This window comes from Suillus discolor (assembly GCF_016758755.1).
Source record: "Suillus discolor strain FC423 chromosome Unknown F5147scaffold_23, whole genome shotgun sequence".
Taxonomy (NCBI): Eukaryota; Fungi; Basidiomycota; class Agaricomycetes; order Boletales; family Suillaceae; genus Suillus; species Suillus discolor.
The window spans coordinates 289,856-314,430 of NW_024541270.1; the positions used below are offsets into that span (position 1 = coordinate 289,856).

General features: G+C 49.3%; 8 protein-coding genes and 2 non-coding genes across 10 annotated transcripts; 9 read left to right on the forward strand and 1 right to left on the reverse strand.

Annotated features, from left to right (window-relative positions):
• The first annotated feature begins 165 nt into the window (after positions 1 to 165).
• On the forward strand, positions 166 to 4,151 carry F5147DRAFT_691713 (uncharacterized protein). Its single transcript, XM_041437159.1, is given in 13 exon segments — positions 166 to 275; positions 327 to 688; positions 717 to 1,617; positions 1,667 to 1,800; positions 1,820 to 1,966; positions 2,020 to 2,122; positions 2,180 to 2,261; positions 2,312 to 2,441; positions 2,494 to 2,844; positions 2,898 to 2,976; positions 3,032 to 3,135; positions 3,187 to 3,809; positions 3,869 to 4,151. The coding sequence occupies 12 exon segments, from the start codon at positions 210 to 212 to the stop codon at positions 3,749 to 3,751; spliced, it is 3,024 nt and encodes a 1,007-aa protein (XP_041293605.1). The 5' UTR covers positions 166 to 209; the 3' UTR covers positions 3,752 to 3,809; positions 3,869 to 4,151.
• A 166-nt stretch (positions 4,152 to 4,317) lies between these two features.
• F5147DRAFT_691719 (ARM repeat-containing protein) lies at positions 4,318 to 8,684 on the forward strand. Its single transcript, XM_041437160.1, has 13 exons — positions 4,318 to 4,417; positions 4,476 to 4,533; positions 4,597 to 4,804; positions 4,867 to 4,905; positions 4,968 to 5,580; positions 5,625 to 5,683; positions 5,733 to 6,519; positions 6,573 to 6,910; positions 6,962 to 7,099; positions 7,154 to 7,324; positions 7,377 to 7,496; positions 7,546 to 7,656; positions 7,707 to 8,684. The coding sequence occupies exons 3-13, from the start codon at positions 4,709 to 4,711 to the stop codon at positions 8,259 to 8,261; spliced, it is 3,027 nt and encodes a 1,008-aa protein (XP_041293606.1). The 5' UTR covers positions 4,318 to 4,417; positions 4,476 to 4,533; positions 4,597 to 4,708; the 3' UTR covers positions 8,262 to 8,684.
• On the reverse strand, positions 8,666 to 9,379 carry F5147DRAFT_691724 (ribosomal protein S14). Its single transcript, XM_041437161.1, has 4 exons — positions 9,346 to 9,379; positions 9,214 to 9,295; positions 9,051 to 9,150; positions 8,666 to 8,998 (listed from the first exon to the last, which is right to left on the reverse strand). The coding sequence occupies exons 2-4, from the start codon at positions 9,273 to 9,275 to the stop codon at positions 8,990 to 8,992; spliced, it is 171 nt and encodes a 56-aa protein (XP_041293607.1). The 5' UTR covers positions 9,276 to 9,295; positions 9,346 to 9,379; the 3' UTR covers positions 8,666 to 8,989.
• A 138-nt stretch (positions 9,380 to 9,517) lies between these two features.
• F5147DRAFT_t74 lies at positions 9,518 to 9,607 on the forward strand. Its single transcript has one exon. It is a non-coding gene; the product is annotated as a tRNA-Lys (tRNA).
• A 405-nt stretch (positions 9,608 to 10,012) lies between these two features.
• On the forward strand, positions 10,013 to 10,102 carry F5147DRAFT_t75. Its single transcript has one exon. It is a non-coding gene; the product is annotated as a tRNA-Lys (tRNA).
• A 617-nt stretch (positions 10,103 to 10,719) lies between these two features.
• Positions 10,720 to 12,682, forward strand: F5147DRAFT_691728 (P-loop containing nucleoside triphosphate hydrolase protein). The gene is made up of 3 exons (XM_041437162.1): positions 10,720 to 11,366; positions 11,418 to 11,482; positions 11,537 to 12,682. Exons 1-3 carry the CDS (start codon positions 11,030 to 11,032, stop codon positions 12,191 to 12,193), a joined length of 1,059 nt encoding a protein of 352 aa, XP_041293608.1. The 5' UTR covers positions 10,720 to 11,029; the 3' UTR covers positions 12,194 to 12,682.
• Positions 12,683 to 14,923: 2,241 nt separating this feature from the next.
• On the forward strand, positions 14,924 to 15,370 carry F5147DRAFT_575529 (uncharacterized protein; the record flags this gene model as incomplete). The annotated part of the gene is made up of 1 exon (XM_041431277.1): positions 14,924 to 15,370. The coding sequence occupies one exon, from the start codon at positions 14,924 to 14,926 to the stop codon at positions 15,368 to 15,370; it is 447 nt and encodes a 148-aa protein (XP_041293609.1).
• A 721-nt stretch (positions 15,371 to 16,091) lies between these two features.
• F5147DRAFT_691735 (uncharacterized protein) lies at positions 16,092 to 20,025 on the forward strand. Its single transcript, XM_041437163.1, has 4 exons — positions 16,092 to 16,431; positions 16,487 to 16,547; positions 16,598 to 19,566; positions 19,616 to 20,025. Exons 2-4 carry the CDS (start codon positions 16,535 to 16,537, stop codon positions 19,658 to 19,660), a joined length of 3,027 nt encoding a protein of 1,008 aa, XP_041293610.1. The 5' UTR covers positions 16,092 to 16,431; positions 16,487 to 16,534; the 3' UTR covers positions 19,661 to 20,025.
• Positions 20,026 to 20,121: 96 nt separating this feature from the next.
• F5147DRAFT_148219 (carbohydrate-binding module family 43 protein/Glycoside hydrolase family 72 protein) lies at positions 20,122 to 22,351 on the forward strand. Its single transcript, XM_041428273.1, has 6 exons — positions 20,122 to 20,404; positions 20,487 to 20,688; positions 20,740 to 20,955; positions 21,014 to 21,163; positions 21,218 to 21,828; positions 21,884 to 22,351. The coding sequence occupies exons 1-6, from the start codon at positions 20,245 to 20,247 to the stop codon at positions 22,225 to 22,227; spliced, it is 1,683 nt and encodes a 560-aa protein (XP_041293611.1). The 5' UTR covers positions 20,122 to 20,244; the 3' UTR covers positions 22,228 to 22,351.
• Positions 22,352 to 24,370, forward strand: F5147DRAFT_148253 (uncharacterized protein). The gene is made up of 7 exons (XM_041428274.1): positions 22,352 to 22,711; positions 22,978 to 23,078; positions 23,135 to 23,153; positions 23,208 to 23,377; positions 23,428 to 23,448; positions 23,495 to 24,070; positions 24,121 to 24,370. The coding sequence occupies exons 1-7, from the start codon at positions 22,475 to 22,477 to the stop codon at positions 24,278 to 24,280; spliced, it is 1,284 nt and encodes a 427-aa protein (XP_041293612.1). The 5' UTR covers positions 22,352 to 22,474; the 3' UTR covers positions 24,281 to 24,370.
• The last annotated feature ends 205 nt before the right edge of the window (positions 24,371 to 24,575 follow it).

The window sequence follows — 24,575 nt, forward strand, 5'->3', positions numbered from 1 at the left end:
TCTGGGAAGACACGCTCTTTGGCGCCTTTATGACCTTACGTGGTTTTGGTTTCGGCGGCATGAGAAGCGCCCTGTGCTATTTCTGATTCTGAGGACAGTGAAACGGGTCAAAGATATGTCACACCCAATTTAGAAAGTCTGCCTAGTAGCAAGTACTCCGACACCCGACTCATCACAGCGCTCTCATTGACCTTGTATACCGACAGGATATGTCACACAGCGTCCATGATATAACTCCAACGACGAGCTTAGACAGCGTCAACCTCGAGCACGAGGTACGTTTATAGATATTCCCTGCCCTTGTTCCCTAAACGCCGCACAACCAGGAATGTTTCCAAAGACGTTTGCGTCATATAAGTTCCATCCAAGTTCGCAATCTAACACCTTTTCCTGTCCGAGATGCATTTGCTTCTGCTCTCGCTCGCCCAGCTGAGCACTCACAATTCACGCCTCTGGGAAACTTCTCTGACGACCTTGATATAACGCTTTCACGAAAACGCTCACGCCGGATCTCCACAAACTCTGTCAATACCCTTCAAAGTGCTCGCGTAGATGATCATGCTCCAATATTGGACAATGGTGATGGGAGAGGTCGTCGGAGAACCCACTCTAAAGTAAGTTTCTCAGGAGGAGGGAGCGCAGAACCCACGCAAAGGAGCAACGCCATCTCCCGCACCATTTCAACCTAGTACTACCACACCTACGATAAAACCAAGTAATCGGGCGCGCACCAATTCCATGGTCTCGTCCATGAGTGTATCTACGGCTAATATTAATGTGCACTCCTCGACCTCGAATACCCAGGCGCCTTCGACCTTGTCTACCGTTCTATCTTCTTCGTTATTCTTCGATTATTCGCAGAGGACCTTGGAGAAAGTTATTGAATCCCGCCTCGTGGAGACTTTCATTTCAATCACTGTTCCAGACACTCCGGATGTTTTTCCGCTCCCGTCTCCATTGCCCACCACACAACGAACTCGTGCTGAAAGTGCTCCACGCACACGCTCTTTCACCTTCAATGACTTTGTTGTTCCTAATTCGGTGGCAAGTGTGCGCAAAGCTTCGAAAACATCACGTCCGAACAGCGCGGAGTCCTCCAAGGCTGCACCCTTATCCCGACCAGAACCTTCCTCCTCAATTCGCTCTTCCACAACCCTCAGAAAAGGTACACCGCCAGTCAGAACAGCAGGAGCATCCCTCATGACACGAGTGGTCCCTAAAACACATAAGTCCTCGACTTCTGTCCCACGCAACTCCACAGCGAGCCAGCTACCATCACCTCCAGCTTCCCCAGCATCTCCAGAACCACCTCTGCTTCGCACCGTGCCGAACTACATATCACCTATCCACCAGCCCTCGACGAACCCTTCTTTCGTAATTGATGCACGGTCAGAATTCGAGTTTGCACCTTGGACAGATTTAGGTGCCGATACGGTGAAGATTGAGTTATGGGCGAAGACTTGTCGGCATCTTACCAGTGGAGCAGGAGCTTCACTCGAGAGCAAAGGAAAACAAAAGGAGATGTTGGTGACTGATCCTACTAGAGAAGGACCCGAGTGGACCGTCCTAGAGCAATGGAATGTCACCCTTGCAGACCTTGTCCCATTGAAACCTGAGGTATGCGTAATTGAACCTGTCAACTCATAGACTCTAAATGTTCTATTAGCTCGAGGCCCATCCGTCACGCCTCCCGTCCAATACCCTTTTCATATCATTCTCTACTCATGCAGAAACATTCTATTTGCCAACTCGTTCAGTTTCAGGAGTCCATTCGCATTCACGCTCTCCTTCTCCGACTGCGTACAACTCCGAACCAGAGACAGGAATTCGGAAGTTTCGGACACTCCGCCGACCCGACTACACCAGCACGTTTTCATCTCCCCCAAACGCCTTCTGAACAGCCCAACAAATCGCGCAGATCACGCAAGACAAATGCCAGAACCGCAAGTTCGCAAGATTTACTTCAGTCAGTGTAGCTTATGATGGAAATATTATGCTTCTTTTAACATCGCCGTTTAGGCTCGTTACGCTTCAGTCATGTATCATCGACCACGAGGAGTCGCTTGCGGATGTAATCCGGCAAATAGATACAACATTGGACAATGATGTTGTCGCGATATTGGTACGTGCATTATGATCGAATTGTTTCCCGCGAACAGTTCTAAATGAGATTCAATAGAACCGGGAGGCTTCGGAACGTGAAGCGTGTATCGAAGATCGACAATCTGAAGCGAAAGAGATCTTGGAACGGGCATGTCTGTGTGAGACCCTTACGCTTGCCGATATGTATCCCGTGCTTATTACTCTATAGTACGCGGAGATATTGCTTCTCGCCGAAAGAGGCTAAAACATCGGAGAGACATACTTGCGACTGCTGGGTCAATGTATGCTGAAGACCAGGCCAACCTCCGACAGACTGCCGTGGAAGTTGCTGAGCAGAAGTTTGTCCTCCTTCGTACTAACGTTAGTAGAAGCTGATTGGCAAATGTATAGGCGGTGTCTTGATGTCCTTTGGGCGCGTCTTGCGGTTATACGAACGTCCTTGATCTCAACGCTGTCATGGTTATATCCTATTGAACTGTTTTCTTCCTCAGAGCTACTCTTTACGATCCTTGCTGTTCCGTTACCTATTCCGTTCAACACTACAGAGCCTGCCCCACCATTGTCGCTGGCCTCCCACAAGGAAGTGACTGAAGATGCAGTGGCCACCGCGCTAGGTTTTGCTGCACAGCTAGTACAGCTCCTTGCCATATATATGGGCAAAGGCCTAACGTATCCTATCACCTGCATAGGGAGTCGGAGTCTGATTAGAGATGACATCTCGGCCATGGTTGGTCCAAGAATGTAAACTTCATGCCTCGTGCATTACATTTCTATCAGCTGACCAGATGAATTAGGTTCCCTTTATTCTCAAAGGGCGTTGACACATATCGATTTGAGTATGGTGTGTTCCTGCTTAACAAGGATATCGAAATGGTAAGCTCAGTTGTGGGCCATGTCCGTCAACATCTGACCCTGCCGACGATGGCAGCTCATGGCAGATCGCGATTTACGAGCGCTGGATATGCGACACACGCTACCTAATTTGAAGAACTTGCTCCTGACACTTACTGATGGTGAATGTGCTAGCGTTCAGTGAGTCAAGGCTTTGCAATCTGTTCACACTACCTAATCTGTGTATTGAAGCAACTCTCGAGTTTTCGATTCACCAGCTTCTTCTGGCCTTGTAACACCCCTACGGGCACACTCGCTACCTCCTACCCTGGTGCTTACGCCAGACAGTCCGAAAGCTAACCATTGTTCGAGCGAGTTGCCTGCAGATGTAGAGGCCGAGAGCACTACACCAACCGAGAGCGGCTCGACTACGCCTACGGCGACTACACCATTTACTGAGGCTAGTACGTTTTCTCGGTATTCGAAACTGTCAATTGGCTTCCCGCCCCTGCCGGGATTTTTACGTTCGCGAAACGGTTCTGCTGTCGGTCGGGTGTCGGTGAAATTGGACCCTGAGACCGGCTGGGAGGCGGAAGATGGGGTCCAGGGTGCTACATCAGGGTTGCCGGCCCCGAATTTGAGGATTGGGGAGGATGAGGATCGGCGGACTATTCGGGGTGTTGTGGTAGATTGCGAAGAGGGTAAGCCAGGGGAACTGAACGTTAGTGAAGGGGCAAAGGAGCCGATGGAGAAAACTATGGAAGGCGCTTCTGCTGTTGTCAATGGGCCTTGCACTGTTGTTTCGCGCGCTTCATGATTGGACCTTACGGATATGCTGCGACGTGTTATATAAATTGCGACATATCTTAATGAAGGCGAGCATTTGCGGGACTTTAATGGACTGATTTCGTTTTGCTAAGCGCGCTGTTATCAGAAAATTGACAGCAGACACTGGTCCGAGTTCCGCAAAACGACCGCGGGCGGCAAGCAAGGTTATGAGCTTCTGCAACGGCATAAGCTGCAACCGGGATAAAAAGTTACGTTTGGTGTAGCAAAAGCGTATAATAATTTCGATCGTTGTGAAGGGTCTAGGCTAGCATAGAATGGAAGTCGAGCTTCTAGTAGAAGTCAAAGAAAAAATGAAAAGGCAGGGATGTGTGGTATACTACGTGTGGATTGTACTACTATGAATTCATACATGATGAATAGAAGAAGACTTGAAGAAGACATGCTTGAAAGGACTCTTGAATAACTTTTGGGGGATCGGCGATTACGCAAGATTGGGTGCCAGTACCGTAAGTCTCCCTGAACTCGCGGTTCCAGCGGACTTTAAAAAAAACGGGGTCCTTCCGGGATTTTTGCTCTGCCAATTCACCCACGCCGGCTAGCGAAGTGCCTTAAATACGCTGCTCATAACTACTCAAATTCAAACGTTCTCCCTTTCGAGTTTTAGTCGTTAAAAAACTGGAGAATTGAAAAAAAGGTGTGTGTCTTCATCCTGCATCACGTTCCACTCGCTCTCTGACTTTTGAATCATTCAGCCCACTAAGCAGCTTTGTACCATCAATCCTAATAGACAGGCTCAAAATTGGCTTGCAGGTCGGTGTTTGCGACGCGCTTTGCTTTGACTAGGTTTGTCTGACTTACATTTTCTTCATACAGGATCTTTGTGTGCAATTAGGCTTATTTTTTAATCCTTCGTCGCTTTCCTCGATCTGTTTTCTGTCGTTCACACCTTTGGAAGAAAAGCTGTCGACCTTTTTTGTTATTCGCAATGATTACCGCTGAAAACACTAATGCTTCCACCGATAATCGTTCCTCAGACGGGAGAAAGCAGAGTCCTCCTGCTTTCCTCGATCTCGCAGACTCGGTAAGTCCATTTTTCTTTCTTCTGCTGTCTCACTTTTCACAATACGTCATCGTCTTCTCTAGGCTGCGAGACTGGGTACTAACATGCCTGATATGTCGGCTGTGAGTCTCATTCATAATCGCCACTCTTAGTTTTTCCTCTTAATTGACCCTCCGTTCCGAAGCGCATCGAGCTGAAGCGCTTGGAGCACGAGCGTCAAAGGTTATTGCAACGGAAAATGTTCGAGGATCAAATGCGCGCACTCGAACAACAGCAGGCGCAGGAGTTGCTTAGCATTCCTTATGATCCGACTGCCTCAGCCCATCTCGCAGTCTCGGCGCCCACTACCCCCCCAAGAGTGAACGCGGTTTTGAATGGTGACAATCTCGTTAGGGCGGCTCTCTCTCACTCTTCTGTGGACGCGGAGACGCTTTCTAAGGCTGTTGGTTCTGCGGTTGCGGACAAAAGGAAGTCGGTCACTTATGCCCCTTCCGTTCATCGGTCCCCGGAGCTTGGGTCTAGTCATGGAATGAATGGTCACTATGGACGACCTGCTGGAGCCAAAAGCATGCCAGCCAGCCGTCGCACTTCGGCTAGTAGTCATGATGATGAACTTGCTAGTCATTTGCAAGGTCTCTCCTTAGTTGGAGAGCGTCCATCTCGAGCGACGCCTAGCCCTGGCGCCGTGGCTCATTCGCTTTTGACTCGCGGGAGATACAATGATGAGGAGCGCCCTCGCGGCCAGCAGTATAATGTGGGAATGATGCTCGACGAGCAATTGGATCAGGAAATGCACAGTAAGTGATGTCTATGCCTGGTTTGCTTTTCTCATCTTTCCTAGACGCAATGAGACATCTTCCAACTTCCGACGAGGACAAATTTGCATCCTATGCCAACAGGGTACTTGATCTGCGTTTTGTGCTGTTCTAAACTGACATCCAAACGCAAGATTACTACCTCGTCTGCTGCTCTGGATCTCGCTCATCGCTCCCAGACATCCCCACGGAATTCATTCTCTGCAAGAGGTGACAAGCACTCTGAGTGGCCTCAATTTTCCAACAACCCACGTGTACCCGATGGCTTGAGCTCCCGTAACGATCGCCGCACTGTCACCAATCCAACTTTGACGCTGACGTCTTCGCCTATTGATTTGTCTGCCACCACCCTTGGCGGTGGCGCTGCGACCCCACATGCAGGCCAACATGTGCAAGCGTCTCTGGGTTCAACTGGGCAAGTACCTGGATCTAGGCGGGGCTCCCCTGCCATGAGCACGACGCGTTCGGTGCCAGCTACTCCTTTGTCTATGGCGAACGGTGGCAACTCGCATCTTCTGCAGACTCCTGGCACTCCTCATACTCCTGACTCTCAGGCTTTAAGCGGACGACTTTCTTCGCAAGGTAGTTACCCAATAATCGAGGACTCTGGCAAGAGTGACATTCAACCATCTCTCTCGCGCATGTCATCCGGCCAGTACGACAATGTTTCAATGGGTTTCGAACAATACGGCGTCGAAGATGTTTATGGGTTGAACGGTCAGATGGACAGCGGTCGGTTTAGTTCGTATGAGCTCGACTCAAGCACCCGGTCTGGTAACAGCGTCAATGGTGCGAGCGGTTCGACCGCCCTTTACCACCACAATGGCACGCGATACGGACTGCATATTGGCCGTGGCAATGGCGCTGATGGCAAGATGAACGGTTTACACGGTCCAAAGCACAAGAGGGGTGACATGGATAGTGAGCCCATTTGTCTTCTCAAGCTAGTTCTTTTTCACTTACCTTTTATGTAGTGAACCGTTTTGCTGGCACACGCCTTGAAGACCTTCAGGGCGAAATACCCACACTTTGCAAAGACCAGCACGGCTGCCGCTATCTGCAGAAGAAGCTAGAAGAAGGTGTTCCTGAACACCGGGACATGATATTCCGCGAAACATTTGGTCATTTTGCGGACCTCATGACCGACCCCTTTGGCAACTACCTGTGCCAAAAGCTTCTCGAGTTCTCTACAGATGATCAGCGAAACGTCATTTGCGAGTCTGTCGCTCAGGATCTCGTGAACATCTCGTTGAACATGCACGGTACGCGCGCCGTACAGAAAATGATTGATTTCTTGTCCACCAGACGCCAGGCAAGTCGCTTTTAGCGGATTTTTATCTTCCAGACTTACAGTAGAGCGCAGACTGATCATAGATACAACACTCAGATTCATTCTATTATTCTTGCGCTAAGCCTTCATGTTGTTGTGCTCATCAAGGATCTCAACGGAAACCACGTTATTCAAAAATGTCTCAACAAGCTTGCACCGGAAGATAACCAGGTGAGGAGTGTGGCGGTGTTGCACCGTGGTGTTGGTAAACTGATTTTGTGGCAGTTCATATACAACGCAGTCGCTGCCAACTGCGTAGAGGTCGCTACCCACCGCCACGGATGCTGCGTGCTGCAGCGTTGTATCGATCATGCTTCGGATCACCAGCGGGTCCAACTTGTGAATGAAATCACTTACAACGCGTTGACGCTCGTTCAAGACCCTTACGGCAACTACGTTGGTACCCCCGTCGCTCATTCATTTTAATATCTGACAGTTACGTTACCAGGTTGTGCAATATATCTTGGATCTTAACGACAATCGTTTTAGCGATGCTGTCATTCGGCAATTCACAGGGAACGTTTGTGCACTTTCTGTCCAGAAGTTTAGCTCCAATGTCATCGAGAAAGTGAGTATCTTTTCGTCTTGATAATCCTTCTCATGCCGATTGGGACTAGTGCATCCGTGTGGCCGAACATAGTACCAGGAAAATTTTGATCGAAGAGCTACTCAACCGCTCCCGCTTGGAGAAACTTCTTCGTGACTCGTATGGCAACTATTGCGTGCAGGTACTATTTTTCTTTTGAGCATTTGGGGTTTGGACTGGACATTCTTGTAGACTGCACTAGACTATGCCGAGCCCGCACAGCGTATGCTCCTCGTTGAAGGCATTCGCCCAGTTCTTCCTTTAATTCGCAACACTCCTTACGGCAAGCGGATCCAAAACAAGTTGCAGCGGGAACAGGCCAACGCTGAGAACTTTGGCTACCATGCTCCTCAAGGCATGATGCCCATGGGTAACCAAGGCCATCATGGTGGTAACCCCGGTCATCATGGTCACGGTCACCACTCTGCAGGCCGGCACATCCCTCAAGGAATGCACCCTACTAGCGTGGCTGACGTCTATGCCCAGGGAGGCTTGTATGGTATGCAAGGCCAAGGCTCCTACGCCCACTCTCATCTCGGCCCTCAAATGCATGGCCTCCAGGCGCGTTCGATCGATGGATATGTCCTACAAGGCACCTCTCCTCATAGCGCGAGTCTGACACCCCCTCATACCCACGCCTCTGGCTACACGGGTGTTGCTGGATATGCTAACGTGAGCCCTTTTGGCACGGTCGGTGTTGCCGGGTCATTGAATGATCCTTACCAGAGCTATGGCTATGGCATGTAGAGCGGACGGGCACATTACATGCTGCTTTGGACGTTTCTATTCTTTCGTTCTTTGCGCACCTGCGCAGTCACTCTTTTAATGGTTTCAATGTATATTCTATGTTCTTGCGTTCGACGCTCGATACCTCACAAGCACGTCGGCTCGATCTCGCTATCTTCCAGGAGATTTTTCAATCATGAGCAAGGGCCGACTTTTATCATACCACTGCGCATTTGTACTTCCGCACCGGCATATTCCAAACCCCCCATTGCTATTAGTTGCTTTCTGATACATCTTTCTTATCTGCCACACCCCATTTGTATAGCCCTAATCTTCCCGTCATCTAAAGCAATGTCTGTTTAATGGTTAAACCGTCGCAGCACTACCTTCTGTACTTATTGTCCAATCTATGACGTCGCTTCTCGGGTCTTATGCTCAAGCTAATGGTCTGAATCCAGTGTATTCAGGCATTATGATTCTTATGATACCTCTCGTCAAGCATTGAACCGCTCAATGCAACATTGCTTGTTCAAACCAGTAGGACGGCCCACTTGTGTGGTACAACAAACACCGAATTTGCACCCAGTGGTATGAGGCGATGTTTTCGCATTGGATAGTATGTGCATTTCATGCTAGTCTTGTTGAGATATTATCATAGTGGCATACAAGACGACCAAATGATCTGGCAAGAAAAAGAAGTGTGACGAGAGAATGATGATATAAGATGCAGGTGCGCGACGGGGTACATTTCACCGGTTCTATTCGTTGAACATGAGTTCCTGCAACACGCTCAAACGCTATGACACCCACCTTCACGAAACCGATGGCAGCTGACTTTTCACGGAAGCATTGACGGCACAAGTCAAGGCCGTACTTGCGGATGAGACCAGCCTGGTGGGCACAGAGGCGGCTAGATACCCCCAGACCACCACTTTAACGACCCATAATGGCAAACGATGGCTGCGTAACTCACCACTGGCGGGCACCCTTTCCGTACTTTCTAGGACGAGAGAACCAAACGGCGTCGTGGGTCATTTTGAACTTTTTGCTTGAGGCTAAAACAAAGGTTGGACTGCGTAGCGAGAAGGCGTAGGCTCTGGCTTACCTTGCCGGGCTGTTGCTTGCGTTGAAGGCTTTGCTGATCAGGAATCACCCACTCATAGCAGAGTTGCCGTGTTTGGAAGAACTGTACAGTGGCTGAGATAAGGTTCGGTTTCCTGCGCTCGCGTATTAGCTAAGGTGGCGCTTTTAATGGTTTGAATAGACGCCTTGATATCGCCCGCCTAGCTCAATCGGATAGAGCGTCAGACTCTTACCACTAGGCTACGGTGATCTGAAGGCTGCGAGTTCGACCCTCGCGGTGGGCTACTGTTTTTGCGTTTTCTTTGTGCCTACCTATGACGTCTGATTTCAAGAGCCGCCTGCGTGTTCGCACGGTGCACCGATGTTGACTCGGTGCAGAAAAGGCTATCGTAACAGACATACGTATTACCAGTAGCACTAGCACTAGGTTAGTGTAGTCATCATGGTCAGAATGTGATTCTGATGCCCACACTATCATCTCGTGCAACTAGTGTTATGCAACCGCATCATCAAGCTACAACTATGGAGGAGACAGGCGTCCATGCCGCCATGATTGCTAGTATCGTATCACAGCGTTCTGTCACTTGCAGCTAGTGCCTCGCATGCACACTCCTTCTCCACCAACTCTCCACCATCGTCCAGGTCGCTTTCCGGTCACAGGAAACGTTCAAAATAAGAAGCGCTATACCGCCCGCCTAGCTCAATCGGATAGAGCGTCAGACTCTTACTGCTAGGCGATTGTGATCTGAAGGCTGCGAGTTCGACCCTCGCGGTGGGCTATGGTTTTTGCGCAGGCCGCCGCACGGTGATCTCAGAGGCTCGTTCGACACCGTACCCAGTCTCATGTAGCTCGCTGCCGATAAAATTACGGCTACAGCATATTTTGGACTGCCTGCAGAGGTTTGGACTCAAAATAAACTGTTACGATTCGTCCTTGCTCGTATGAATTGCTGTTCGCTGTTGCTCCGGCCGAAGATCACTCCTTCCACATAGAAGGAAAAACATTCTTATCTGTGATACATACAAGTGTATGACATCAACGGTACCGCCGCAAAGACCATATGGGGAGAGGCGATTAATGATTGCCAACGATATGTACACAAATGACGAAATGGGGTAGCACAGGAAAAATGAAGTCAGGGTCACAGACTTTATCTTGAGCCCATATTCGATGCTGAAGTATTTCCTAGCCAGTATTTTCAAGCATTTGACCGTCGATAGTCTCCTGCAACTTGCAAGAGAGCGAGTGACGCTAAATGAGATGATGAAAGGTGGTGGTGATCCATGGGCAAATAACTGAATTGATCACGACTCTAGTACTAATGTAGTAAATTAAAAGTCCAGAGCAAGTCCAGAGTCGCGGTATTCAAATTCCGCTCGATGACACTTGGGCAGTGCTAGCGTTCTATACCTTTCAAGCACTGCTCAGAACTCAAACCACGGTTGTATCGACATACCGGCGTCGCGGGTCATGGCGACCGAGCGTTACCGTTCTTCAGCGGCCAGCTTCGCGCACTGCCGCGTACAAACACCCGAACTTGAATGGACGCAACCCTGGCCTTATAAACCTCCATTCTAATTCCTACAAGTGACCACACTTCAATACCCCACTTTCTTTCTTTTTCTTCATTTCACCAACACAGGTTGGCACTCGTCACTCTCTAAACAACAGAACCCACATATACATTGATATTGGATCAATAATCATGCGGCTTACATTTGTCGCTAGCACGGGCCTTCCCATACCGCGGCCTAATCGCATGCCCACAGGCTATTATGTCTATATCTCTACTCCCTATGGCCAGTATAGCACCTTCGAGGCGTCGGCAATGGACGACTGCAGTGTTTCTTGGAACGAAACCCTCACCATACATGAACGCCCTCAGACGCTTTTCAAGCGGCTCATGTCCATCTTCAAATCTGAAGCAGTCCGCCTCGAAATTCGCGCCTCATATGAGTCTAAACCAACGCTCGATCAATCCGAAGTAGTGTGTGCGTTTGACACGACCTTCAAACAATTACTGGCAGAAGACGGACCGCCTAGTGAGTTCTCACTTCCAGCAATGTCATTGTCTGCTGATAGCGATTCCGAAGAATTACATTCGGATGTTGGTGATAAGCGTGTATCCCTCGAATTGAAAGCGGGCGATACTCATGAGGTACAAAATTGATTCAAAGCTTTATGATCACCACTAATTTACTCCACTTTTCAGAAAAATGTCGTTATATTCGGCGAAACCGGCTCAGGGAAAAGCTCAACTATCAATACCATCGCCCAAAAGCAGGTCGCAAAAACATCAAATGATGCAGTGGGATGTACCACTAAACCTAAACGTTACTCAGTAGACATTTTCGGCCAGAATTTCGCCCTGTTTGATACCGCAGGTCTCAACGAGGGGACCAAAGGCGAGGTGCCGCAGAAGCAGGCGAAGGAACAGCTGAATAGATTGTTGAAAGAGCGCATGAGGCACAAGTTACCATTGGATGGTATCGATCTTCTGGTGTACTGCGTGTACAACACGACTTCCTCTCGCGCCATCCTTAACACCTACAACGCTGTTTACTCTGGGATCTACCGAAAGAAGAGAGTCCCGATCGTCGTCATCGTCACAGGATTGGAGTCTGCGACTTCCATGGAGAGCTGGTGGGATAATCACAAGGAGACATTCAAGGACATGCATCTCGCAGGCCATGCATGCGTCACAACGGTTCAGGAATATGCAGGTATTCCTCCAGACCATACTGATCGTGTTGCACAGTCGAGCGAGACTCTGCGCAACCTTATCATGAACACATGCTCAGTTCCGGTAGTCGATGACAACTTACCCGCGGGAACGTGTTTGCCGTGTGGTCAATGGACTGAATGGTAGTAACGCTGTCCATCACCATCGAGCAAAATATTATTCACGCTGGCACGGGACGCCTATTTAATCCCGCTGGAGACCTTGGATAGGTGAGCAGGACTTGCACGATCTTATTGGACGCACCTTTCTAACTGAAAATGAAGAAAGACGATAATAAGCTTCGCAAGACTTTTTGGTATATATTGTTTTGGTTGTGAATGGATATTTTTTTATCATTTTATTCTGACGTTTTCTCCGTGCGCATCACTTTTATGATTAATCCCCTCGTCATGTTTTATATTCGTTCTTCCTCCTTTTATTCATGTTCTCTCGTAATTACGTTCTTGTTGGCAGTGAAAATATATGTCTATAGATAGACTACTATGTAGTATGAGTATATAACCAGTGACATGAAGGTCACCACCATCGGGAATGGGGACTTTCCTGTCAATAACTTATTATCATTATGTTATAGATCTTGATATTATCTGCTGCCATTCTGAATGCCAATCACGTTATCGAATTGAAAGAGCCAAAAGTCCGTGTTGGAATCGGGGAGTATTTATTTCCTCATCTCTATGCTACTCACTAAAGAAAGTCCACCCAGTACGAGCATCTCCATCTTTCTCGACTAAGAACAATGGGGTTTCCTTACTTTTGGATTACATTGATAAACGATAAACAATTTTCATTGGCTGACTACGCTACTGATGTAGCTCAGGCACTACATACAGTAAGTAACTCATCAGCTCATCGAGCAGACGAAGAGCATACCAACAACCCTGAGTATGGATTGAGTTCGAGTCATAGATGCGTAGGTAGTTCAAGGACACGCTGAACTTTTCCGATCACTAGATCGACGGTACGCATGTGAATTTGCCCCGCCAAACAAATACTCGCGATATACCACACGAACCCAATTTTGGTCGCCAATACAGTTGCAATTTGTTCTGGCGGGTTGATTGCAGGTGCAGTCCCAAGGTAATATCGGGATGTGTGCATGGGCCAGATTGATTCACTGATCAAGGCATCATATCGACGAGCAGGCACACGGCGTGTCGCATGGACTGATATTACATAGTGCAGCATTGTCGGAGGTCGTCACAAATAGCATATGCATTATAGAGTGGGGACTGGTGATAGATCCGGTGTGCGATCTTCTGAATGCGTATACGCAGTGGGATATATGGGAATAGGTTTGACGAGAGGTGTCGCAAGTGTTTCCTCCGCATGTGCGCACGGGTCAGAAAAACATTGAGGGTGTGTCGGTTGAGCGTGCAGAAATCCTTGTGAAAACAAGTCCTGAGCATGCGAGGAGAAAGTGCTGTAGGCATGAGAGTAGGACAGCCTCCTGAGCATGGTGCCGGTCCTCGCGCTCCGGGTGAAAGTTGCTCATGAAGTTCATATTGAAGGAAGGCTCGCTACGATTATCTGAAGGTGACGACAAAAGTTTTGCAGTGTGCGCATGGAGCGCATACGAGTCTGAGTCTAGAGGTGAGCTTGACATGCAGGGGAAAAATGAAGTTCGGAAGAGTAGACGGTGGTGGGCCCTTCCGATTGTCGGTTGAGTGGGGCTAGCTTGTTACCGGGACACCTCAGAGACAAGGAGAGTTAAGAACCAGTGCTGACTGAATTTTCCTCAAACCGGTCTGACCTGAAGAACGATTGAGGAGTTGGATACCTTCTTTTGCTCACCAAACAACGAAAGGTGACGTGAAATAGGATCCGTTGGTAAAATTAGCAGACGTGGCACTTGGCTTTTGTTCTTCGAACCCATCTCGGACGATGCCACTTGAAGGGTGAAGCTTAACCGGAGAACAAAGACAGGAGGGGAAGGATCTATTTGTATTCCTTCAGAAAATGGTGGTTCTTCTCGATCAGAATGTTCCTGAGTTAGCTGCGAGATCTCCGAGAACAATGCGCGCTCTGCAAAGGGTAATTCAATACATACCAATTGCATATTGTACGCCTGGATTTGAGCCCTGCCCGCCAGTTGGGGGAACTCCGTGTGCGGAATCTTGCATTGTGCATAAAACAACACTGGAGAAGACGACAGCAGAACTACACTCCTGCAAAAAAAGGCACCATCATGACTAAGTGTCCTCACCATCCCCATTGTAGGCCTGAAGAAGATCCTGACAGGTGGGAAAACTGAGGAGGGAGCCAGAGCGGATACACATGGACTTTCTTGACTTCTATGCTGATTTATTTTTCTGGAATGACCATGTCAGACAAGGTTCGCTTTCACGAGGAGAAAATTTTGTAGAGATGCACCCTACAACTTGGAAAGCCGCATTGAAACCATCAACATCTAATACATTGATTGTCCGCCTTGGAATACCATGTGTACCTTATGACATAGACACTTACACTGGGGAACCAGTTACCCATCTTCGATGGACTGGTATGAAACGTCCAGCGGGGGATATCCTAAGGCTATGGCATTCGCGAGTGCAGAGGTGTAGCAGGAGTACCTTTAACTGGTTAGTACAAGTTGTCCGACATAGGCACACGTTACCCCAATGGACAAATATTGGAATAAAAAAACCATGTGTATTCGGGTGAACAATGCAACTCCGAGGCAGGTGCGCCACTGAAAATAAAACGGTAACATCCATATCTGAAAGGGTGTTGTCTCCGAGTACAAAAAAGCGAAAAATCAAGTCCCAGTGCCTCACCCTCATGCATCAGACAGACATAGACCGTACCACCACTCAGTCTGAGGACAATACTCTAACGGCCGTGAACCACGCCTACATGATACAGTGTGGCAGGTGTCAGGCTGTTATCGAGTATGACACTCAGACCGACTGGCCCACGGTCAGCCTCCTTGTCAACGAGCACTTGGGCACCTGTCCAGCCAAACTCAACTTCCATGGGCCCGCCCCATCTCACCCTCCTTCCGAAACATATGACACACAGAACGCGCCAAGTCATAACTTTGTTGGGAAAATGGATGCCAATGACAACAGGCCCGATAATCGATTCATCGCGGGCTGTCACGAGCGGCAGAGGAAAAGCGAGGGTCAGCGGAAACAGGAGCTCGAAGATGACGAGTACACTTACAGTGTATGCCCTACATCCGTCAGGTGCCGTGGATGTGAGAAGGAGATCAGTTTGGACAAGCGCTCCAGATACTATCCTGGACTTTGGACCAAACACAGAGAGAAATGTCGAGGAATCCAAAGGATCGAGGTAAGTTAATTTCTCCTAAGAATGAAGTGAGTAACCAACTAAATTTTACAGGAAGATAAACTCAACAGATCTGCCACAAGAGAAGGTGTTTGCCTGTGGAGTGCAGAACGGCGCTCGAATGCTGCTAGTTCATTCAAGACAGAAAATCCGTGGGCTGACGGCATTTTGCGAGTGGCGAGTTCTGTTGAAAGCAGCATCTCAAGACAGATGGAACTGTCAGATGACGAAGAGCTGCCGGAAGAGGGAGATCGGGGAGATCGGGATATTCCTTTCAGCAGTAAGCTAGTCCTCGATGTGAGCAAACACTGTTGTTCACCACAAACTCTAGCGTTGAACAAGCAATTTTATAATGAGTGCTGGCAAAGGGGAGATAGGCCATGGGCGTACCGCTACTCTACCACGAAGGAGATCAAGGAGAGGACAATCGGCACCGTTTATTTTGATACTGCGAGTGAGTGTCAATTTGAACTGTCAAAGGCAAAAATTCAAAACATGCTTATCAACCGTTCGTTTTGTGCACTTACTAGTACCATGCCCATGTCCAAGACTCCAAAACGGTGTGACTTCAATTCAAAAGACAACCTCCCTTGGATGCTCTGCAAAAACTCAGTGATCAGATCACTACACAAACGAGCATGATGCACGTCAACCTTCAACTTGCGTGTGCCGGGATCCACACCACATTGCATTGTACATACATCAGTGCTCGGAAAGAGCCGGCTCCTTTCTTTGTCTTTGCTTCTCTCCGCCGTTTGTTCCGGCAGCTGGGCGGCCGAGTCTACACACAGTGTGAGGGAACTGTCTTACAATCACATTGTATACTGCACTGCTATCAGTATACAGATACAGAGTCACATGAAATCTGTGCTCATCGATGTTGATTCCATCAGCTCTACATATAAAGCTCCTCTACAGCTTAATCACTTACCTACCGGCTGCAGGCTCGGTCCAAAATTTCAAATGCACCCATGGTGCATGATGTGAGCCTGGCGCCCGAATCAGCTTCCCACAACTTATCTCACAACAATCTGGTTACAGTTTAGCATTTAATTCTTCGGTTAAACACCATCGTATGTCGTCTGTCCTAACCATCGTTCTTGTGATTTCTAAATTCTAATTACGCAGTCAAACCAAACTAGCGCAATTTTCGTTGCCGTCTGATTTTGACCTTCAATGAGTCAGAATTGTCAGTATGTCCATCCAGTATTCCCTATCGCACTCTGACCTCATCAACAGCCCTTGGTGGCCCCCGATCATATGAAGGAACTTGGGAGAAGCTGTCGCATGTCACTGTCAAGGGTGCGGAGTATGACTCTCGTGAACGCCAGCCCCATCCGAAGTGTTTGCAAGGGACTCGAGTTACCCTTCTTGATCAAATCCACAGATTACTAGACAGCCGAGAGCAGAATCGGCTCATTTGGTTGCATGGCATGGCAGGCGTTGGAAAGTCTGCTATTGCATTCAGTATAGCTGAAAGGATGAGAGCCCTGAGAGTGCAAGAGCAAGTGGCCGGTGAAAAGCGGCTCCTAGGATCATTCTTTTTCTCCCGCAAGCATACGAAACGCTGCACGACGGGTTACTTTTTTGCGACACTCGCCTATCAGCTTGCGATCAATTTTCCTAGCATTCGGGAGGATGTCAACAGAGCTATCCGCGACAATCCTGCGCTTCTTGACCCTGACAAGTCTCTTCGTGACCAGATGGAAGAGCTTTTTCTTCAACCTCTCCGGAGGCTTCGTTACAGATTGTGCCAGTGTTCGCCTTCGGTGTTTGTTGTCGACGCCCTTGATGAATGCATTTCCACGACCGAGGTTGCCGACCTTATCTCCCTGCTCGGCCAAGCTCTTCGTGAACCTGGTCTGCCTGTCATCCACATTCTGTTCACGAGTCGCTCGGAAGAGCACATCCATAAAGCCATCCAGAACGAAGACGTGCACGCGCTGGTCTGCGAGATACCAGTGAACACTTCTGGAACTGGTGTGGCTGCCACCATTTCGGTGGACGACGCAAATGTTGACAATGACATCCATATCTACCTGGAACATTCCTTCAGGCAGCTGCAAGGTCGCCATCCCGATTTCCCGCAGCCGCCAAGGCATCAACTTGCGCGGTTGGCAAGCCGAGCGGGTAGACGTTTCATCGTGGCCTCTACGATGATGAAATTCATCAATGATGAAGATTATGATCCCCGCGACCGACTGCAGCTTATGCTCGAGCTGACGAGTGACCTGCTGCCAGGAACGGAGGTGTACAAGTTATATGACCAGATCCTCTCCACATGTGCTGACCCCAAGCGGGCATACATACATTTATCTATTGTCGCTACCCTTGTGGATCCTCTACCAATTTCACAGATCTCGAAACTTCTTGGCCCTAGTCAGGGGAGGGATGTCGAAACAACATTAGCACAGCTACGATCTGTTATGGATATTCCGACTGACAGGAACCTCCCCATAAATATCCACCACTCGTCCGTCCGTGACTATGTTTCAGATCCCTCAAACTGCGGCCTTCCTCAAGTGCAAACCATCAACCCACCCCATACCCTGCTCGCTCAATCCTCTTTCCGCTTGATGATGCAAGATATTCCAGAAAGCAATGCCCTGCTCGATGCACTCTCAGGGTTGAAGAGGCACAGCCGAGCGATGCCATCCGATGACCCACACAGCTTAAAAGACTCGCTAGCCTTCATCGTCCAACCGCCGGAGCCACTGCACATTCTCAGTGGTATGTTATGGCTTCGGGGATATCGCAGTTCAGATCTGCAGCCCTGGCTCGAGACCCTGGATGGATGTGCCTGGCTGCAAACCCAAGGAGGGAGAGACTGGCTGCACACCCGTGGCAAGGAAGGCTGGTTACATACCCAAGGCGGGCGAGACTGGCTGCACACCCCAAACGGGCGGGAGTGGCTGCAGAGCGTTAGTGGACGAGATTGGTTACGGAGCTCGGGTGGGCGAGATTGGCTAAATGCCAGTGCCGGTCGAGAATGGCTGCAGACCCGAAGCGGACGAGACTGGCTGCAGACCAGGAGTGGACGAGATTGGATCAAGACTAGGAGCGGGCGATACTGGTTGCAGACTCAGGGTGGGCGAGACTGGATGCAGACCCCTCGTGTGCGAAGCTGGCTGCAGACAAGGGACGGGCGGGACTGGTTGACAGGGAGTGGACAAAATTGGCTGCAAACAAGGAGTGGGAGGGGCTGGTTGCAGACAAGGGGCGGGTGTGCCTGGTTGCAGACTCAGAGTGGGCGAGAATGGCTACAAAAGCAAGGCGGACGAGACTGGCTCCAGACCCAGAATGGCCGAAATTGGCTCCGGACCAGTAGCGGTCAAGACTGGCTGCTGACACCGACTCGCCCAGACTGGCTGCAAACCCATAGTGGGCGACATTGGCTGCAAACTCAAAGTGGACGACACTGGCTGCGCACTTCACGCGGCGCAAGCTGGCTACAGTCACATGGTGGACAAGATTGGCTGCGGACTGAAGGGGGAGGGGACTGGCTGCAGATAAGGGGAGGCCAGGACTGGTTGCAAACAAGGAATGGATGTGACTGGCTGCAGGCAAGGGGTGGAAGATACTGGCTGCAGAGCAGGAAAGGGCGATATTGGCTCCCGACAGAGGCTGGGCAAAACTGGTTGCACACTCAAGCTGGGAGAAACTGGCTTCAGACTAGTAATGGGCGAGACTGGCTGCAGACACTCGATGGTCAAGCATGGCGGTCGACTCCTGCAGCATCTGTCTGGGTGGCGATGGAAGAGTTCTCGAGCATGTTCAAAGCAATAAGCGATTACACTATTGACCCGGAGATGCCTTTGCTGCCAGCATTTCAAGTCATCCAGCATTTCAAGAACTTGCCAGATTTTTTGATGTTTCCAGTGTTTCTCGCGCTGAGACAACAAAACTGCTCCACATCTGCAGCTCATTTTACACCAGACGTGGAGATCATCCGTGCTATGATGGCATTTGCCAGTTTCGCAGACGAAGCATGGGGAAGAAGTCGGTTAGCTTCTGATGCTCTCAAGTACGCATGTCAAAACTGGGCCTTCCATCTCTCACGAGCACCTCATCCATGGGACAACATGCTCAACCATCTGTTCAAGTCTTTCTGGAATCGTCATCTCCTGTCCTGGCTCGAAAGGCAGTGGTGCTTGACGGATTTACCGTCTTACCTCGTTGTTTTGTCGGAAGGGCAGAGACTTGCAAAGGTATGTGTATTTCATCGATTTTCGCGACTTAAACCTGACCCTGGTGCAGGAACATCTCCTCCAAAATACAGGGTCATCTCATTCACGAGCCTAAAGCTGTTGATTTGATCACAATCTCTTGCCATCGCATATACTTGATATCTTTGTTACTGAAGTCTTTATAACATTCATACACATAGGTATTTAATCCTCTGGTTCCAGCGCAAGTATTCAGCAATTATGGATTAACAAACAAACAAAATGGTGATGTTGCTTTCATCATCCCCTCCAACTTGAGAGAAGCAGCATGCCAGGACGAGCAGCTCGAAGTCATTCTTGCAACTGAACCACCGTAAGACATCATGTAAGATCAGATACACGTACCCCGCACGCAAAGGTTGTCAAATAGGTGCTTGATGATCATGCAGTCTTCCTGATTGACTTGATATGATGTCGAGGTCCATGACGAACAGCTCCAAGAGGAGCCCTCAGTGAGGCCGGTCATGACACCGAGGCTCTGTCATATATGGACATGACTAAGCTAGACTCTTCCCATAGGCCACGTCAAAAGGTTTAACCCCACCAGTCAAAATTATCCAGCACTGCAGTACATACCACCAACCACACGTTCCCTACTTTAAAAAGTCACAGCCGTCCACATCACTTGTTCATCCCGTTAAAATCTCCGAGCGGGATATCATGCGAGCGAGCTCACGCTTCGTAGCTGGCCTTGCTCTAGCAGGCGCTTTTCTGACTGGCGTTGACGCTGCTATTCAGACGGTAACTCGCAATGGAAGATACCTCTATACCGCGGACGGGAACAGGTTTTATATCAAAGGTGTAGCTTACCAGGAACAAGGTAAGGACACATCGGTAAACATCAAGTGGACTTGATGTTTGCTACCGTCAAATGTCACGTCATTGCTCACAATGGGATGCAGGTGCGGTAGTCGCGAGCGCAAGCAATACCTTTCTCGAGCCATCCACTTTCATTGATCCCTTGGCCAATGGCACTGCCTGCACCCGTGATCTTCCTTACCTGCAGCAGCTTGGTGTTAATGCCATCCGTGCATATAGCGTTAACTCTTCGTTGAACCACGACTCTTGCATGCAAACGTTCAGTAATGCTGGTATTTATACTATGTGAGTATCCGTGAAGCATTCCCAGCCTACCAGTCCATTGATATTGTCTAGCATCGATCTTTCTCTGCCTGGGAATGGTTCGATGGACCGCGACGCGCCATCCTGGACCACCAATCTACTTGATTTGTACATCGAGACCATCAACGTCTTCTCAAAATACAACAACGTTTTGGCTTACAACGTTGGAAATGAAGTCGTCATCGCAGCTAATGGCACCGCTGCTGCTACCTTTGTCAAGGCAGCTGCTCGTGATGTGAAAGCATACCTGTAGGCTAAATTTGAATTTCTAGCTCGGCTCCTATGAGGCTAAATGTCTTTCTTCCAGTAATTCTATCAATTCTGGCGCGCTCGTTGGCTATGCGTCCATCGATGCAGATGCTACATGGCTTGACCCTTTGGCTAACTACTTGTCCTGTGATCCCTCTGGATCAAACTCCGGTGCAGCTGCCATCGATCTATTCGGGTTGAATAACTAGTCAGTTTGAATTGTTGATATTTTCATTTGTTAATCATTGACATCGTGTTGCAGTGAATGGTGCGGAAATTCAACCTTTGAGGCTTCTTATGCTGGTGTAGAGGGACAATTTGCGGGTTACAATGTTGCAGCCTACTTCAGCGAATTCGGGTGCATTACTTCTCCCCCTCGTCTGTGGACAGAAGTCGGGGCGCTTTTGAGTTCGGAGATGTCTCCTGTTTGGTCTGGTGGTGTCGCATTCTCTTACTTCCCAGCTGCGAGCGCTCAGGGACAGTTCGGTATGGTTACGATCTCACCTGATGGAAGTACTGTCACTACAAGCAGCGATTTCACCAACCTACAGAGCCAGTACGCCGCTGCGTCGCCACCTAATTCGCCTTCGCAGAGCGCTGCTGGTACTGCCAGCTATCCATCGTGCCCTCAACAGAACTCGACTTGGCTCGCTTCCAACACTCTTCCTCCCACACCTAATTTGGCTGCTTGCCAGTGTCTCGAAAACAACCTCAGCTGCCAATTCACGCCTTCGACCAGTAACTACACAGCAATTGTTGGATCGTTACTAGATTACGCGTGCAGCCTTATTGGACAGTCTGGCGGATCTTGCAGCGCGATTTCTTCCAACGGGACAACAGGACAATACGGCGCGGTGTCTGAGTGCGACCCTAGTAAGTTCATGGTGTAAGAACGTTGCACAGTGCAAGCCCTAATCATTTTTCATAGCTATAATGTTGTCCTACGTGATGAGCGACTATTATATAGCAACCGGGGCCAACGCTCAATCATGTAGCTTCGGTGGGAACGGGACCGTCAATAGCAAGGCACCATCCAGTGCCACCGCTGCAAACAGCGCGGCATCGTCCTGTCTCGCGAGTGCTTCGGGCACGTCCGTCCCCACTCTCCCTGCAGGAGCCCCGAGTCCCTCTGGGTCATCATCAAGCTCGGGTGGCGGAAGTGGTAGTTCACATAGTGCCGCATCAATTGTTTTCGCTGATGCTAGGACCCTAATGGGCATGGGAGTTCTTGTTGCAGCTGGTATCGCGAGTGGACTCTGGACCATAGCATAGCTTAAGGACCTTTCTCGAAATTATTTGACGCGATGAACTTTTGTATAAATGGATTTTTTTTTACAGAGTATTGTATATCCATTGGTTTACTGTTACTGCCACAATACTATCTTTAATATTTGTAGACTCGCCGTTCCAAGTCTGTTTGAACATGTTTTGTTTATAAGTTGTGGCAAGTTTGTTTATGACATGCTCTGTTGATCCCCTGAAATCTTTTTCATAATATTTTTGCACCAATACCTCCAAGATGGCTGCATCACCGCTAGCAGCGCAAGACACCAATGACAAATGGGGTTTCGGTGAAGACCCAGATAACATGGGACCTATGTCCAGCGCCGACCCCCTCGTCGACGACGCGCCTCTGGCAGCAGACGAAACGACTTCCGGGCAAATGGCCAGCGGCTCTGGTCATAAACGTACCTCCAGCGGTGACAACGGCGTTTCTGGCAGCAAAACCGACTCCGGTCGCGAAAAGTTATCCAAGGTGCTTAGGTCTCCTCTTATTCTTGTTGAATCCTCCGCTAGCTTGGATCTCTACCGCCTGCGCAAAGATCTTGTATCCTGACTATGATACTGGGCGATTAGTTGGTTCTGCGACTAAGCGATTTGCTACACCTGTCCCTGGTCGCTAAACCCTCACGTCGAAATTTTGCGTGCAAATTCCTCTGTTCACTGGTCTTGCCCTTGTCTTCTCGCTGTTCTGATTCGCTTCATTGTCTGGCCTCATGTTAAACACATTGTGCTGCACAGCCGAACAAAGTATACATTGGCGGTTTACCAGACCATACACGCCAAGAGGACCTCCAAAGTTGTTTTGGAAAGATCGGAAGGATCACACACATCGAGTTGAAGTACGTTCTTTAATTTTGCTTGGGGAGTTGGTTTTTATTCAACGTCTGTCATGTAGAATCGGATATGGTTTTGTCGTAAGTTATCACTGCCTCTATTTGCATGAGTGACCTCATGGAGGCTCGTTATAGGAATTCGACAGCCGCGAGGCTGCCGAAGAAAGTGTTGCCAAGTACAACGAAGGGTACTTTATGGGCAACAAAATACGAGTGGAACTTTCCCACGGTCGCGGACGCGCCACTAGGCGCTCTGATGATCCCGGCGCTTGCTTCAGATGCGGTGAAACTGGCCATTGGGCCAGGTATGTAGTTGACGATCACGGTCATTTGTTACTGACCGCTTTGCAAATAGGGAATGCCCTCGTTTACAATCGTAAGTTATCTTAACACTGCTGTCAAGACTACTCACTCTTTGCCAGGCGTCCTCCTAGGGGTTCTTCTCACGAAGTGGGGTTGATTGAACGATTACCACCTAGGGATTACTTACCTCCTAGAGATTTTGGCCCCCCGGCGCGGTATCCTCCTCCACAGGATGCGAGGTATTATGATTATCCGCCGCCACCTCCTAGCAGAGATTTTCGACGTCCCGTCTCGCCTATAAGAGATCAGAGAGATTATCTTACGGGGCCGTCTCCACGTCCGCGCGATTATGATGATTATAGAATGAGGGGACCTCCGCCGCCACCTCCTGCCCGGTATGATCGCCCATATGACAGAGATTTACCACCGAGAGGCTATCCTCCACCAAGGGACTTTGACCGGTATGAAAGGCGTCCCCCACCAGATGATAGGTACCCTCCCACGAATTCCAGGCCTAGGACACCTCCTGGCCCCCCTCCTCGCCGCGATGACTACGATAGACCACTCCGGTATGGCGCGACTTCTTGTATTGTGGTTGAAGTCTCATTATCTCCAAGGGATTACATTCCTAGACCACTTACACCGCCCTTACGCCAATCGGACTACCCTCGTTCTCCTGAGCCGCCTCGCTATCGGTGAGTCCTTTATTACATCATGTTTTCATGATTCCTCATGCAACTGAAAGTCGCCGCTCATTGAGTCCTCCGCCCCGCTCTGCGCATTACGATGCCTACCCTGGCGGCAATGGATATTCTGGCGACAGGTCTGGTCCTCCGAGGGACGACAAGCGTGTCAGAGACTATCCCCCTCGCCGTGACCCAGAAATTGGCTATAGGAGAGCCTGACATGTTTTTTTTCTTGCTCAGAACTTCGTCTGTCGTTGAAAGTTATCTATATCATTTCTTTTTTTGTATATCTTTTATGCTTACATGTAGCTTTCTTTCTTGTTTGTCTCTTTCCATTCGCCACTACGCCTGCTTTGTTTGCATATTAGCAGATACAAACTCATATTGGCTTCGATTCTAATGGTGATGGGCTCATCGTTACTCTGCTATTGGTCATTGCTCGCTGCAGTGGGAGGACCAGAGGCGCACCCCTGCCTCTACTTCCGTCGACGAGCGCTAAGGTCCAAGATGTTAC